This window comes from Urocampus carinirostris, chromosome 18, assembly GCF_059441175.1.
Source record: "Urocampus carinirostris isolate Australia breed hairy pipefish chromosome 18, RoL_Ucar_1.0, whole genome shotgun sequence".
Lineage (NCBI taxonomy): Eukaryota > Metazoa > Chordata > Actinopteri > Syngnathiformes > Syngnathidae > Urocampus > Urocampus carinirostris.
The window spans coordinates 26,232,908-26,250,333 of record NC_142366.1 but is presented as its reverse complement, the minus strand read 5'-3'; the positions used below and the strand labels follow the sequence as shown (position 1 = coordinate 26,250,333).

Here is a 17,426-nt window from a genome sequence, read left to right as displayed (position 1 = left end):
TTAACATTATTTTGTTATTGAGTCATTGTTTTTGTCCTGTTTTTATTTTAATGTTTGAAATAAAGTTTTCATTCATTCTAAGCTTGTTCTAAACAATGTTCACTACATTCTCAATGAGGAGACAATTGTAACTATAAAGAATGCATACAAATTGTGAAATGACTTTCCATTTCAAACACTCACATTTAAATCCTGTCATACATGTGAAAGGAATTCAATCCGCCTTTATTTTAGCTTCAAACACAACCACACATTTATTTTGACCTTGACACTACAGCCTTGTGAAGCATATTGGACAAACTTTCGAGTTACAATCGTTCACTTTCAGCCGGGTTCTGGCTGAACCTCTGCATGAGCCGTTTACATTTCATCAGATTATAAATCTGTAAAAAGTTCAATTTCACACATTTCGATTTCATGCTTCAAATGTCAGAATTAAGTCATAACTCTTGTGGCATACTTGACCATCAAACAAGTAGACAAGTAATGAACACTGTTCGAACAACTCTTTACTACCTAAGGTAGTTTGCCACATTCTCTGAATCAACGCAGCCTGCCGTATGCATACATGATATTAAAACAAAATCCTTTAATAGTAAAAAGAAAAAAAATGATATTCTGATGCAAAATCTTATTGTTTTACATGTTTTTATGGCAAAAAAAAAAGTTAAATAGTCAAAACCATCTAAAAGTGTTATAGGCTAGTGCATAAACGCAGTAACTTTAGCAATCCAGGAAGTTAGCCGCCATGAGCAGTTCCAGTGCAATCTCGGGAGCAATGGGGAACTCTGGGATTTCCGTGGAGCTGTTGGTGTAGCGGACTTTGTAGGTGAAGTACATGCAGACCTTGGAGAGCACGTGGGAGGGGATCTCCCTGAAGTTGACTTCGTTAGTTTCATTCTCTGCAAACTGACCTGAAAGGAAGGGAGAAATACATGGTCAGAGTAGTACAGACAAGCAAAAACATAAAAAAACATCATATGTGGCTAATGTTTTGATGTCAATAAATAAAAATAACTTCCCTCACTCGTTCATCACACGAGACACATAAAATTGCCAATCAAAATCTGCAGGGTCATTAGTCTGTATACCTAAACATTTGAAGACAATACATGGTAGCCAAGCCAGTTCACATAAAGTAGAAAGAAAATCTAACCAGGCAATTGCAGAGATGTTTCTTCATGACCAAGCTATGAGAAAGAAGACAATATTTCCAAGACTATTGGCTCTGGTTTCATTAATAAAGAACAAAGTCTCTTCACATTTAAATGCCTTCAAAAAAATCTATTATCTATCCATCTATCTATCTATCTATCTATCTACCTTGGTCATATCCCCCAAGAAGGGCCGACAGCAAGACAAACACATACAATAAGAAAAGAAAAAGGGGAAAAAATAGCAAAATAACACAAAATATTTTTTGGACCATGGCCAACCCAAATGCCCAAACACCCCAACAAGTTAGGCACCTTGGCATCCAAGTCTGTCATGCTTTCGTCCCTCCAGATGAAACGGGACACAAGAAAGGGGCCATGTCACCCGAGTCAGTGTGGCGCAACACACTATTCTGTTCAACAACAGGGCCCGACAGCTTTCACTGGTTTACCCCTGCCGCATCATACAGGTGCCCTGCCCATCCCTTAGAACACGTCCAAACATCCCACTATTGTTTTACAACACCTCTCCACTCCTTCCTATCACCAACAATAGCTCTAGCTTCTGCTACATTTCGACCTCTTTCCTGCAGTGCACTCATAAGACCATCCAACCACGTCAATCGCTGCCTTCCTCTTGGTCTCGTTCCATTGACTTCTGCTCTGTAGATACTCTTCAACATTCGCTCCTCATCCATCCTCTCCATGTGTCCAAACCAACAGAGTACTCTTATCCACACGCTTGCTCAGTTCCACTACTACGCCATTTCTGTCCCTCACAATTTCATTTCTCAATCTATCCAATCTTGTCACTCCTAACATACACCTCCCCCCAAAAAAAGACAAAACTAATCACGATTGTCCGCCCCTATTTTAATCTAAATCAGGGTCAACGTCATCGTCGTACAAGTCAGAGTTCTTCGGGGTCACATGATTTAATACTGCGCTACTACAGTTACAGTGAAAAAGAGCAAATTGAACCTATTTTCGGTGATAAATTGAATTGCATAGCCCGGCGAATCTCAACCGTTTTGCATGGTGTGCTGATGTTGCCAATTAAAGCCCATCACATGCCTACAAACTTTCCCTTAGCGATAAAAACGTGTTGATGAAATCTCCACAAGTCATGTTTATTTGTGACACCCCTTAATCACAAGGAGTCTCAAAGGGCTGCACAGACCAGTCTATTATTATACCACCCCCTGATCTAAAACGTACATGAGGAAAATGAAGAAACCGGTACCTTGCGAGACAATATTTTTCTCTTTTGATTGGTCAAAATGCATTTTTAATGGGTTTTGTGCTGTTGGCTTGGAATTTGTTGAGATTAAAGAAGGTTAAAGTTGTATTGTATATTTTTCTTTGCAGATTTATAAATATTTTAATTAATGTTTTTCAGAGTTAACATTTAAGTATTAATTGTGCTTTATTTTCCCCTTTTAAACCATTCACTCACTAATTGACATATTTTTGGGTCTGAAACCAGAGTGCCAAGAGTAAACACACTCTGGCACAAGGAGAATATCAAAACGCCACACAGGGAGGCAACTAGCTAAAATTGAACCTGGGACTTTTGAACTGTGATGCAGATGTTCTATCCAGCAAGTGCCACCTAGTACTAATTCATGCCGGCAAAATCTGGGAATGAATCTCTGACATACACATAAAGCTGAAACTGTTTGATTCCTAACAGTTTGTAAAACTGGCCACGGTTGCAGTGGTTGTCAGCTTGTCATGGGTTAGTGTTAAGAGAACTTCAATAAAGAGAGGATGTTAATGGAATTTGAACTTGCAAGGAGGACAGAAAAAAGGAGCTATCAGATAAGATAATTCCATTCCGTCCTAAAGCCCTTCGCTGAGCCTTCTCTTTTTATTAAATCTTCAAGATTACAAAAAGAACAGATCAGCCTTAAAATGTGTGGATATCAAAGAACAGCAACATGATTGGGCAAGAGCAACAATGATTTCCTAGTCACAACAGTGCAGAATAATAGTCTAAATAAGGGACTAGCAACCTATAATATCTCCTTTACAGGTGTCCAATATTAAAAACGGAATAAACGGATCAGTGAGCTAAATCTCGACTGAGATGAAGTTAGCTCACAGGTTCTTCTTACGATGTTGAGCAAACATAAGTAGAATCCTCACCCGGACCACTCAGCATAGCCTTGATAGTCCCAGATGTCAGTGCATGTTCCCTTTTCACGATAAACTCATGGCCGTCTGAAGATATCAATTTCACATACATGGCTTCTGGTCCTTCACAGCCGCCATAAGTCCTTTCTTCACCATCTACAAGAGACATGCAACGTTTTGGACAGCTTAAATACCAAATTTCCATGTTCAGTAATTGTGTCTGCATCGTGTTATTGACACTTTAAAGCATGATCACTCACCCATACTGCTACAGGACGTCTGTTCCTAATTAAAGCAAGGAAAACAAAATGGAGAGTTAAAAACGGATTTTTATTGAGTTAAAATTGACTGCATGCCGAAATGCAGATTCAATCAACGGCCCTTTAAATTAATGTTTGACTCCAAATCAAAAATACAGGATTTTGGAAAGTACAAAGTATAATGTGTGAAGTATATCTCTTGCACCACCCTCTGAATAAGAAGTTATATTTATATCAGATCAAATCTAAAAACAGACTGCGCCGCAGTTCGCTTGTTCATGCTAACCGGCTATAAGCTAACCCCGTGACAGCTCGTGCTTTTGTTCAATACGGCACTTTTAAAATGAAGTATTTTGACGCTCTAACGACTATCGTAACCTCCCAAAAACACGTAATATTGCTTAATTCGCTAAAACACATCATTCTTACCACTTGTCGGAAGACTGTGGAGCACTTAAGCTAGCTAACAACCGGGATGTTGACAACCGGAAGTGTACGTCTGTTGAATTAATCCGCGGTGCTTGAGTGAAATGGCGATATGTTCCTTATATACGAAAACAACATTCTTATGGGTTCGTATAACTTTATAAAACATATATTTTATTTGTATTTATTTGTAATATTCAAATTGTACTTAAGTTTCTCTATGTTAGTCATAACAACAAATACGCATGTATGAAACCTCTCTATTTTGGGCTAATCACATACCTGGATTTCCCAACCAAAAAGTAAAAAAAAAAAAAAAAAACGCGACAAAATGCAACAAAAATGTCCTTTTTTATACAAAATTATCCGCACCTACCTGGTTGGATACAGCCATGATTAGTCCAAGCAGAAACCTTTTAAAACGTGACGTCGACGCGACGTGTAATCTTTGAATGACTCTGTTAGTAATCGTCAATAGACAATTCCCATTATTTACCCCTGAAAACCAGACTTAAAATCATTGCCACGGTGTGTGTATATATTATCGTTTTAAATAACGATTTTAGCGTATATATAGATTGTTTTTTCCTCTATGATTTGACCGATAACGGATAATGGATAATTTCTAAAGAATATAGAACAATAAACCTTACAAGCTGTTTAGATTTATTTTCGTTTTGTTTCTGTTTAACTAAAATATGAATTCCCCTTGTAGAGATCAAAGAGATCAAAGCCAGCAGAATAGCTAATGTTGTGACTCATTCATTTGCAGGTAAATTGTACCAGTTTTTATACTCATTATTGTTTTTATTTCTATTTTCTCTTATACATTAAAAAGGATGATGTTGGTTAAAATTCAGACCAAAGAAAGATATGTTGAATTCATTGTAAACGTTAAAAATCCACTATACGATCTCTTGGTAAAAGTATCTTGTTAAAATGGATGTAAAAATGTATTGTGATATTCTAAAATGTATTTTATGTAAATTGAAAAAAAAGCTCTTTGATATGCTTTGTTAGGCAGTTTTCCGAGGGAACTGCTACTGAGATCAAAGAGATCAAAGCCAGCAGAAAAGCTAATGTTGTGACTCATTCATTTGCAGTAACTGTAACTGGCGGCAGTAGCTCAGGAGGTAGAGCGCTCGTCTTGGGATCAAGGGATCCCAGTTCGAATCCTAGCTCGTCTGTGTTCCATGTCGAAGTGTCCTTGGGTAAGACACTGAACCCCTAATACCCCCAATAAGCAGGTTAGCGCCTTACATGGCTGCAAGGCCGCTATTGGGAAATGTGGAGCACATTGTAAAGCGCTTTGGGAAGTAATTGACTTGAAAAGCGCTATATAAATGCAGATCATTTCATTTCATTTCATTTCATAATAAAAACCTCATCATCCAGTCCAGCGTGAATGTGGATCTTTGGTGGGACAAGTACACCGCGGTTACATATGCAGGGTTGGGTAGGGTTACTTTATCTGGATTACTTTCAATTACTTTTGGATGACTCCAATACCAAATATGCTCATAAAAGACAAAAAAAAAAAATGAGTAAAATGACTCAATTTTGTGCAGGCTTGGGGAGTAACGGAATACATGGAACGGCAAAAATGATGTTCTTAAGCTGTTTGGATTTATTTTCATTTTGTTCCTGTCACATTTGATGTTGGTTTTGCCGGAGATCAAAGAGATCAAAGCCAGGAGAGAAAGCTTACCACGTGTTGTGAGTCTTTTATTAGCATATTTGGTATCGGAGTCATCCAAAAGTAATTGAAAGTAATCCAGTTAAAGTAACCCTACCCAACCCTGTTTATATGGATTATTTTAACCCTCTTGTGTTAGGTTTTAAATAACACGCCCCATTTTAGCAGATCTGAGGCGAAACGTGTCCTAAATCAGCTGTAAAATACAGTAAAAATAATAATACATCATCCTAATTTTTCTCAACTCTTGGTCACCTTGCTTGGATCCTATAACTATTCTATTTTTGTTGCGGGTTTTTGTCAGTTTACCCCTCATCTTTCAATTTAAAAAAAAAAAAGAGTTGAAAAAATGAACCTCAAGAATATTATATATTATTTTTTCTGTTACCTGACTCAAATGTGTTCGTCACATCTTCTAAATAATCCATCCATCCATTATCTGCACCGCTTATCCTCAGTGGGGTCGCGGGGGTGCTGGAGCCCATCCCAGCTATCTTCGGGCAGTGGGTTGCCAGCCAGTCGCATGACACACAGAGACAACTCACTCGCTCATTCACACCTAGGGACAATTTGCACGGGGAAGAACATGCAAACTCCACACAGGGAGACTGCTGTAGCTGGACTTGAACCCTGAACCAATGATAATTATGATTTTGAATTTTAATATCAACTATAACATATAGCAGGTATGTCAAACTCACTTTGGCTCTAGGGCCAGATCCGGACTTTTTACCCTCAGGCGGTGTAACGGGCAATACTATTGTGCAAGGGCATAGCTCTGAAGCGCATGACTCGACGAAAGAAAATAAACAAAATAATACTCAAGATAAGTACTTTTCTGCCAAAATGGACTTAATTTTATTCCTGGTTAAGCTATGAGGATGATGATAACGGATTGGACCTTGAGAAGACAATACAACTGTGGCGGGACAGCAACCACGAAGAATATATGAACTGAAAAATCATTACCAATTAACTGATGATTAAAACTGCATGAATATATAGACTAATATTTCAGCAATATTATTTTGTATAATTTACATTATTGTGAACTGAAAAATCTGAAGCGATAACTGCTTTGTATTACCAATTAACTGATGATTAAAACTGCATGAATATATAGACTAATATTTCAGCAATATTATTTTGTATAATTTACATTATTGTGAACTGAAAAATCTGAAGCGATAACTGCTTTGTATTACCAATTAACTGTGATGATTAAAACTGAATGAAAATATAGATTCATATACCGTATTTTCCGCACTATAAGGCGCACCTAAAAGCCTTTATTTTTTTCAAAAGCTGACCATGCGTCTTATAATACAGTGCGCCTTATATATGGATCAATATTAAGTCGCAAAGTCTTGCAACTAAGGCAAGCAGCCGCCGACTCGATTTTCCCCCGAACGTCAAGTAGTCCGCGTTGTATGCTGGGATTTATTTACCGGTGTTTCATTGGCTAACCAATGTGTCAATCATCATTTGAATCGATCACTATTGGCTAAAGTTATTCGGAGGTCAAGGGGGCGGATCTTTATCAATTACAGGCTGGCATAGGCTAAAGCGGCAAAACAAAGCCTGCAATTGGCCGAAAAAGATGAATGTGAATTGCACGTTGGGTTGACGGCATAGAGAAAACAGTATTTTCCCATTCTGTACGTATTTGTAAATATTTTACTCTCCTGGATTTACTACACTCACGGATATAAGAGGACCATGGTTGCACATTATTATTGAACACAACGACTCCGGTGAGCTACTCCAGCTATATATTTTCCCAGTATCTTGTTTCAGACTGAACTCGATGTTTCTGTGATAAGCGGTGCAGATAATGGATGGAATGGAGTGTCTATTTTTAAATCAAACTCAATTCCAAGTGTTTATTGTCATATGCACAGTAAAGTTGCGGGCGAAAAAGAAAATAGAAACTAAGGAATGGTTGGCATTTCTTAAATCCCAAGACTTTAACCTTCCGAATGATGGAACGATGCATTTGAGTGACATTGTACGGACACCCCATCCGCACGTGTCTACGACACGTATTTGCTTCCTTGCAAGCTTTGGGAATGTTAAGGGGGTAATAAGTTGGACTGAACCATCTGACTGTTTTGTCCACGTTCCCATTGTAGTGCCTTATAATCCGGTGCGTCTTATGTATGTCAAATATAGGACCAAAAACTATTTTTTCAGGGTGCGCCCTATAACCCGGTGCGCCTTATAGTGCGGAAAATACGGTAATTATTTCAACAATATTATTTTGTATAATGTACAAAATTGTTGTGAACTGAAAAATCTTGAAGTGATAACTGATTTGTATTACCAATAAACTGTGATGATTAAAACTGAATGAATATATAGATTTATATGATATATTACAATTTCAACCTGGATAAGACTAAATTTTGGGGACCCATAGATCTCTGATGGGACCCATAGATTTTTGAGCATGCGAGTCCCCGGGACCCATCACTTTTCACAGCTCAAATGAACAGCCCTTTGAGACTCTTTGTGATTAAGGGCGTCACAAATAAACACGACTTGACTATTTCCCAATGAATCTTTAACACATTTGACGCTCATTGCTATACACTTTCTTTCCTGTAGGTGTCGTGTGTGATTCAGACTCGCCCAACACCCATCTGAGGGTCCTTTCAGGTTGTGACAGGAGAGAGCAGGTGCTTACTGAATGTGACTATGACATTTTGCACGCCTATAAATCTACATTTAAGATAGAATGTGCGAGTTAAGAAGCACGCTCACTGCACGGTCATCTGTTTTTCTTCTCTCTACTCACCTTTCAAAATCGCCATTGCCATTGATTTGGAAACACCCTTCTGCTTGGCAGGAGGAAGAGGCGGAAAACTCATTTTCACCGAGGGCGACTTGGCTGTCCTTAAAGGGCCTGATGTAACTCCTATAAATGGAACTATCCCTTCATGTAAAGTAACTCGGAATTTATTAATTAAAGTCTCATATAATACAGTTGCGGGCAGCACGGCGGCGCAGTGGTTAGCGCATGTGCGGCACAGTTCATGTCTTGGGAACCTCTTGCGTAGGTTCAAATCCAGCTCCAGACTTCGTTGTGCGGAGTTTGTATGTTCTCCCCATGCTTGCGGGGGTTTCCTCCGGGAACTCCGGTTTCCTCCCACATTCCAAAAACATGCATTTCAGGTGAATTGGTCGGTCCAAATTGTCTCTAGGTGCGAGTGAGTTGTCTGTCCCTGTGTGCCCTGCGATTGGCTGGCAACCAGTCTAGGGTGTCCTCTGCCCACTGCCCGATGATTGCTGGGATGGGCTCCAGCATCCCCGCGACCCTACTGAGGATAAGCAGTGCAGCTGATGAGATGAGATGAGATAATACAGTTGTATACTAGACCTACTAGTAATTCGAGATACAAGATGTCTTTCGAGGAGAATTGTTGCCCGACATTCGAGAGAAAATTCAAGTTGCGAGAATTTCCTGACATTACCACCAGACTCCGGGGCTTCAGAGTAATTTTATCTTATTCATCCTATTACTGTATTTCTATGTTTAATTCCAGTTTTAATGTGTTTTTAATAATCAGGAAAAGGTGTTTGGGGTTAACTTGGATGATTTTAGGAGGCCGGGAACAAATTAATTGGTTTTCAGTTATTTTGTATTGGAAACATTCGCTCAAGATATGAGCAATTCTAGATCACAAGCACAATGTAGGAGTGAATGTAGACGTATCCCTGTATGACAAAACAACAAAATGTTCCTGGTCATTCATATGATCATTTATCCCCCAATTCCACTCATTGGCATCGATATGGAAATACTGTCATGTGGTGGCGCTGAGCAGTCAATTTGCGGATATCGTAGCTGGCAGGCATTGTGGGAAATGTAGTTTTTGGTCAAAGCCCTCTTTTGACCCGTATTTTTGAGACACTCGGACATTTGAAGCTGTCACAAGTCATATAAAATCTTGTGGCGGGCCCATTTTGGCCCACGGGCACTGGGATTGACATATGCGTACTAGATGTCTCTCCATCAAAATTGTTGCCCAACACAAGAGAGAAAGTGCAAGTTACGAGAATTTCAAGACATTACCAACAGACTGGTTCTTTAAGGCCATTTTATTATAATCTTATTTATCTATGTACTGTATATTTATGTTCAATTACTATTCAAATGTGTTTTTTGTGATCAGAAATATCTGTTTTAGAGCTATTTAGGGTTAACTTGAATGATTTTGGAGGATGGGAACTACAGTAATCCCTCGGTTATCGCAGTTAATGGGGACCAAAACCACCCGCTAAAAGTGAAAATCCGCGAAGTAGCGACGCCCCTTCAAAAATGCTTGAAAAAAATTATTTTATTATTATTATTTTTTAGACCTGCGAAGCTCTGAATCCGCGAACGTGGAACCACGACGTAGCGACGCCCCTTCAGAAATGCTTAAAATAATAATAATAATAATAATAGTTATTATTATTATTTTTTTAATTATCTTATTTTATTATTATTATTTTTTAGACCTGCGAAGCTCTGAACCCGCGAACGTGGAACCACGAAGTAGCGACGCCCCTTCGGAAATGCTTAAAAAAAAAAAATAATAATAATAATAATAATTTTTTTTTAAATTATTTTATTTTATTATTATTATTTTCTAAACCTGTGAAGCTCTGAACCCGCGAACGTGGAACCACAAAGTAGCGACGCCCCTTCAGAAATGCTTAAAAAAAACAAAAAAAAATAATAATTATGATTTTTTTTTTTAATTATCTTATTTTATTATTATTTTTTTTTTAGACCTGCGAAGCCTCTAACCCACGAACGTGGAAGCGCGAAGTAGCTAGGTCCCGCTGTAATTAATTAGTTTTTTAGTTACTTGACATCAGGAAAATTCGCTCGAGATAGGAGCTATTCAGCGCACCCATTGCTCCCACACTGTGCTGGTGATCTAGAATTGCTCATATCTTAAAGCGAATTTTTCCAATACAAAATAACCGAAAACCAATTGATTTGTTCCCGGCTTCCTAAAATCATCTCAGTTAACCTTAGTTGCAGTAGCTCAGGAGGTAGAGCGCTCGTTCAAATCCCGGCTCGTCCGTGTTACATGTCGAAGTGTCCTTGGGTAAGACACTGAACCCCTAATACCCCCAATAAGCAGGTTAGCGCCTTACATGGCTTCACGGCCGCTATTGGGAAATGTGAAGCACACTGTAAAGCGCTTTGGGAAGTCTTGACTTGAAAAGCGCTATAGAAATGCAGATCATTTCATTTCATTTTCATTAAAGGGATAACCACAAACCGGTTTATTTTTCATTTTCTCCTTTTATACTTCCTTTTTTTCTTAACTTCTTTATACAACATCATCATTCGTAATATAATGCATCAAAGCAAGTGAGCCGTTTGAGAGCCGACTCTCTTGAATGAGTTGAGCCGAAAAAGCCGGTTCTCTAAAAAGAGACGGACTTTTCACTACACAACTCGAGATCGGAGTGTAGACGAAAACACGAACCGCGAGACCAAAACAACAATGGCGGATCTGCCTGACGAAAAGTTTGGAGTGCTGTAAATCTTTGTTAAAAAAAATAATCGGGTAAAAATGACAATTTTGTGTCCAAAAAGTTGCGTCCCGGGGACGCACGTTGATTTGAGACTATGCGTCCCCAGCAAAAATGATGAGTCTAGGACGCAGGGACGCGGGCAAACCAGAACACTGTTAGTTGAATGAATTTATCTTGTATGTAAAGCTAATACTGTATACCAAATACAGTAAAAAATCTTCTTGGACATTTTGAGGATCAGCTATTTCTCATTTCCACTCATTGACATAGATATTATGAAAATACTGGCACGTAACGGCACTGATTTGTCACTTTGTGGAAATCGTAGTTGAGAGGCATCCTGGGAAATGTAGTTCTTGGTCAAAGCACTGTGAAAAGAGTCCTGTTTTCAGACGCTCCAACCTTTTAAGCTCACGCGGCAGGCCACATTTGAAGCGCGGGCTACGAGTTCGACTCATGTGTCAGAGATCAGACAGTTGAGAAGCGGGTTGATAGTCACGGTCGGGTTCAGAATGTGACATTGATTGGTGGTCAAAAAGCGATGACTGGTGAAATGCGAGGCTGCCTGTTGCTATAAGACTTAAGATAGTCGGCGGAGTGGCTATGGTGTGTTTTGGTGGGGCAAAAATAAACCAATGAAACACACAGATGCTGCACAAATGACGCCCGTGACCTGGTATTTGTATTATAGTAAGGCCGGGCTTTCACTGGGTGTTCCAGAAAGTCCTGCTGGTGCGCACACACACAGTAAAAGCAATCAGTGACCTTTCAGTCTCTCACCCCATTACACCATTAGTGCTTCTGATCAGAGCGGCCGCTTTCATGTCTCTCTGATATGACCCCGCCCCGTTGCAGCTGCTCGATGCTCTATTTTAGGGAGGTTTCCTTGACACAGACAAAATCACACGCTGGCGCTTTTGTCATGCCAAACCGTCACCATCTCTTGGACATCACAAACACACCTTTTTATCCACACTCCATAATTGTAATCTGTAATTTTTGATACACACAATTACCGTATTTTCCGCACTATAAGGCGCACCTAAAAGCCTTAATTTTTTTCAAAAGCTGACCATGCGCCTTATAATACAGTGCGCCTTATTTATGGATCAACATTAAGTTTTCCAACTAACTTGCAGCCGCCGACTAGATTTTCCCCCGAACGACAAGTAGTCCGCGGTGTATGCTGGGATTTATTTTCCGGCGTTTCATTGGCTAACCAATGTGTCAATCATCATTTGAATCGATCACTATTGGCTAAAGTTATTCGGAGGTCAAGGGGAGGATCCTTTTTATCATTTACAGGCTGGCATTGGCTTAAACGGCAAAACAAAGCCTGCATTTGGCTGAAAAAGATGAATGTGTATAGCACGTGTTTGACGGCATACAGAAAGCATTTTTTACTATTCTGTATTTGTAAATATTTTATTCTCCTGGATTTACTGCACTCACGGATACAAGAGGACATTGGCTGCACATTATTATGAACACAACGACTTTGGTGAGCTACTCCAGGTTTTATATTGTCCCTGTATCTTGTTTCAGACTGAACTCGATGTTTCTGTGATAAGCGGTGCTGATCATGGATGGAATGGAGTGTCTATTTTTAAATTCAACTCAATTCCAAGTGTTTTATTGTCATATGCACAGTAAAGTTGCGAGCGAAAAAGAAAATAGAAACTAGGGAATGTGTGGCATTTCTTGAATCCCAAGACTTTAACCTTCCGAATGATGGAACGATGCATTTGAGCGACATCGTACGGACACCGCATCCGCACGTGTCTACGACACATATTTGCTTCTTTGCAAGCTTTGGGAATGTTAAGGGGGTAATCAGTTGGACTGAACTATCTGACTGTTTTGTCCACGTTCCCATTGTAGTGCCTTATAATCCGGTGCGTCTTATGTATGTCAAAAAGAAGACCAAAAACGATTTTTTCGGGGTGTGCCCTATAACCCGGTGCGCCTTATAGTGCGGAAAATACGGTACTTTATGCATTGGAAACCAGGTCAGAATGTTAATGGTGTTATGGGGAAAGAGGACGGGGAGGGTGGAATGTCCGTGGGCATTTCTTCAGTTGAAGAGGCCAAGGCCTGTCACAATAAATTGGAAGCTACGTGACCAGTCACTTAGGATACAGTCATTTAGAAATGCCTGTTTTACTCATGGAAGAATCATACTGTCTGTCTTTATTAACCCGCATGTTGTGTTAGGAACTGGCACCACTAACTGTTTTTGACCTGGGGTCTAATTTTGTCCTGACCACCAAAATGCAGCATCCTAACAGTGATCTATTTGATTTATTCCATTATAAATCCATCCATAACCATATATTCCCATTGTAATTTGATTTTATGTCTCCTGAGACACATCAGTTATTACGTTTTATGACTTTGAAACTGGTTACTCGAGACCCTAACACCACGTAATTACCGTATTTTCTGCACTACAAATTGCACTGGATTATGAGGAACACCCATCACAAATGGTCTTTTGTCATATATTTTTCATACATAAGGCACACCAGACTATAAGGGGCTACAGAAGAGGCTGGTGTTACCAAACGTTGCTCATCAATTTGTTGGTTCTGCGCTAAAGGGAACGTAAGCAAAACAGTCAGATAGGTCGGTCAAACTTTAGTAATAGATTACAAACCAGCTTTCTGACAACTGAATAAACAGCTGTTTTATTATTTTCTCCGAGTTAAAGCATTAGTATTTTCATAACACATCTTTAACATCTTTTAACAATCTTTTAACAGCAGCAAGGTATAACATTCAACCTTTCATCCACTCAGTAAACACGTAAAGACAGTTTGATACTCATCTATCCATTATCTTCCGCTTATCCGAAGTCGGGTTGCGGGGGCAGCAGCCTTAAAAGGGAAGCCCGGACCTCCCGATCCCCAGCCACTTCTTCCAGCTCATCCGATGGTATCCCTAAGCGTTCCCAGGCCAGCCTAGAGACATAGTCTCTCCAGCGTGTCCTGGGTCGTCCCCGGGGTCTCCTGTTGGTGGGACATGCTCGGACCACCTCCCGAGGGAGGCGTCCAGGAGGCATTCTTATCAGATGCCTGAGCCACCTCGACTGGCTCCTCTCAATGCGGAGGAGCAGTGGCTCCACATAGAGTCCCTTCTCACCTTCTCTCTAATGGAAAGCCTTATTTCAGCCACTCTTCATTTTCCTCATGTTGAGGTTTTTGAGTTTTTCCTTATCCTCATGTAGGTTTTAGATCAGGGGATGGTGTCATAGTAGTCTGTAGTTTGCAATAGTATGTGTTCTGTGCAGCCCTTTGAGACTCCTTGTAAATTAGGGTGTCACAAATAAACATGACTACATTATACTTTAATTATTTTGGATTTCATTTCAAATTGTATCGTTTCTTAATGCCGTTGCAGCCTGGTCATCCTGGAAGGGGGATTACCTCATGTGCGGTTCCTTCTCAAGGTTTCTTCATTTTCCTCATGTTGAAGTTGAGTTTTCCTTGCCCTCAGGGCGGTTTTAGATCAAGGGAGGCTGTTATAATAGTCTATAGTTTGCAATAGTATGTAGTCTCTAAAGCTCTTAGAGACTCCTTGTGATTAAGGGCGTCACAAATAAACTTGACTTGACTGATGTGACAACCACTTAGGATCAATAGCTCAAAATGTGATTCACAACAAGAAATCAATAGCAACGCGGTGAAATCCTTCCCACAGTGTCTAAACATATAAAAAGCATGCGATCAAGTTTGCATGTATCAAAAATAGTCATAATTTGGACCACCACAAGAATAGATGCAGTAACAAGATGCTTTTGATAGGCTCATGTTTTACAGCTGAGCTTTGCCTATGTCAATTTAACAGCTAAACTAAGCGAAGACATCTACGCAAGGCACGGCGAGTGGATCTTGCTCGTACTAATGGTCAGTGTTGGGTAAGGTTACTTTAACTTGATTACTTTCAATGACTTTTGGATTACTCCAATACAAAATATGCTAATAAAAGACAAAAGAAACTAAATATGAATAAAATGACTCCATTTTGTGCAGGCTTGGGGAGTAACGGAATACGTGGAACAGCAAAAATGATGTTTGGATTTATTTTCATTTTGTTTCTGTCGCATTTTATGTTGATGGTTTAGCATACGTTTGGACAGAGTTGGGTAGGGTTACTTTAACTGGATTACTTTCAATGACTTTTGGATTACTCCAATAGCAAATATGCTAATAAAAGATGAAAGAAACTAAATAGTAATAAAATGATGACCCACAACACGCGGTAAGCTTTCTCTCCTGGCTTTGATCTCTTTTATGTATTATAACATTTGTATTAGAGTATTACTGTAGTAATATTTTAATAAAAATGTCAATTATATTTTTGTGGTATTTCAATAAGTGGTATTTTTGTAAAACTTCTTAAGTATTATTGTAATATTATGTAGGTGTATTTTAGTGGTATAATATTATGTAGTACAACTTTTGTATTAGAGTATTACTGTAGTAATATTTCAATTAAAAAAAAATATATATATATCTACATTTATGTCATATTTTTGTGGTATTTCAATAAGTGGTATTTTTGTAGTACTTCTTAAGTATTATTGTAATCAGGGTTGGGTAGGGTTACTTTAACTGGATTACTTTCAATGACTTTTGGATGACTCCAATACCAAATATGCTCATAAAAGACAAAATAAACTAAATATCAATCAAATGATGACTCACAGCACGTGGTAAGCTTTCTCTCCTGGCTTTGATCTCTTTGATCTCCGGCAAAACTAACATCAAATGCCACAGAAACAAAATGAAAAGAAATCCAAACAGCTTGCCAACATCATTTTTGCCGTTCCATGTATTCCGTTACTCCCCAAGCCTGCACAAAATTGAGTCATTTGATTCCTATTTAGTTTCTTTTGTCTTTTATGAGCATATTTGGTATTGGAGTCATCCAAAAGTCATTGAAAGTAATCCAGTTAAAGTAACCCTACCCAACCCTGCGTTTGGAAAGGAAGAAAGAAATGCCACGCATTGATGTCACTTTGTCCAATTTTAGAGAGGATTTCATAGTGGAGAAATGTATTTGTTTCAATGGAAATGAAACTCTCTTTTACAGTTCATTTTTGTTTTATTTGCCTAATTGAAAAACGATTGCCCTTCATGACACTAGCTGTCACTGAAATGGGTTAGAAGGTCTCTTTGATGACACTAAAGACAGACATGGTTTCAGTTTATATTTATGTACCGGCTACACTTAAATCTTGGCGGACTCTGTGCATGTATGAGAATAGTAACAGATATTGAATACCATTACTGACAAGCAAGGTGTTACATTTGTGTTTTATGCTCTAGAGAGGGCAAACGCGGTCTTAGCGGTTGACAGTTGTCCCATCAGACAAAATATCAAATCTTTTTAAGGCTATTCTTAACTTGAGTGAGTCGATTGAGGTAGCATCAAGAAACCACAATAGCAGGCTAATCAGCGGTGAGAAACGGTGGCACGTGCCTGACAAAAGCGCTTTCATTTCAGGCTTTGTCTTTCTCCCTTGAGAACTCATTATGAGAAGGTCCACATGAGGTCCTTGGATGCGTTGAGGGTGCATACACATAGACACAGGAGGGAACCACTGGAATAGATTCTCAAACTTTTTATCCATCCATCCATTATCTGCACCGCTTATCCTCAGTAGGGTCGCGGGGGTGCTGGAGCCCATCCCAGGCTATCTCCGGGCAGTGGGCAGGGGACACCCTGAACCGGTTGCCAGCCAGTCGCAGGGCACACAGGGACGGACAATTCGCTCGCTCATTCATACCTAGGGACAATTTGGACCGGCCAATTCACCTGATATGCATGTTTTCGGAATGTGGGAGGAAACCCACGCAAGCACGGGGAGAACATGCAAACTCCACACAGGAGGTTCGATCTCATGACCTCAGAACTGTGCCGCACACGCGCTAACCACTGCGCCGCCATGCTGCCCTCAAACTTTTTAAAGAGGTAGTAATTTTAATGCTGGTATTAGGTTAGAGCAGGGGTGTCAAACTCATTTTAACTCAGGGGCCACACGATAGAACAAACATTCTGTCTGGGGCCGGACTAGTAGATTAAAGAGAAAGAAAAAGAGAGATAATGAAATAAGAGAAAGAGGGAGAGAAAATGAGAGGGCGGGACAAAGAAAGAGAGAGAGGGAGAGAGCGTGAGAAACAAAAGAGATAAAAAGAGAAGCCGTGAGAGAGG

General features: G+C 39.5%; 1 protein-coding gene and 1 long non-coding RNA gene across 9 annotated transcripts in view; one reads left to right on the top strand and one right to left on the bottom strand.

The window, feature by feature from the left end:
- Window positions 1-198: 198 nt before the first annotated feature.
- Window positions 199-4,459, bottom strand: eloca (elongin C paralog a). The gene is made up of 4 exons (XM_088322310.1): window positions 4,353-4,459; window positions 3,551-3,575; window positions 3,303-3,446; window positions 199-914 (listed from the first exon to the last, which is right to left on the bottom strand). Exons 1-4 carry the CDS (start codon window positions 4,368-4,370, stop codon window positions 724-726), a joined length of 378 nt encoding a protein of 125 aa, XP_088178436.1. The 5' UTR covers window positions 4,371-4,459; the 3' UTR covers window positions 199-723.
- The window catches only part of LOC148348736 (uncharacterized), a 52,148-nt gene continuing 38,709 nt past the window's right edge, over window positions 3,988-17,426 (top strand). For 2 of the 8 annotated variants that reach the window (XR_015847604.1, XR_015847612.1), the window contains exons 1-2: window positions 3,988-4,122; window positions 8,280-8,350. This is a non-coding gene — a long non-coding RNA (uncharacterized LOC148348736). Of the gene's footprint in view, window positions 4,123-4,468; window positions 4,749-8,279; window positions 8,351-8,520; window positions 8,614-17,426 lie in introns of those variants that run through there. The other 6 variants (XR_015847607.1, XR_015847610.1, XR_015847609.1 and 3 more) reach the window with 5 other exon arrangements.

Excerpts from the sequence above, each read along its gene's own strand:
- eloca (XM_088322310.1), bottom strand. Across the intron at positions 3,447-3,550 it reads GACGTCCTGTAGCAGTATGG|ATGGTGAAGAAAGGACTTAT; the intron begins GTGAGTGATCAT and ends TGTCTCTTGTAG. Across the intron at positions 915-3,302 it reads GGCTATGCTGAGTGGTCCGG|GTCAGTTTGCAGAGAATGAA; the intron begins GTGAGGATTCTA and ends CCTTCCTTTCAG.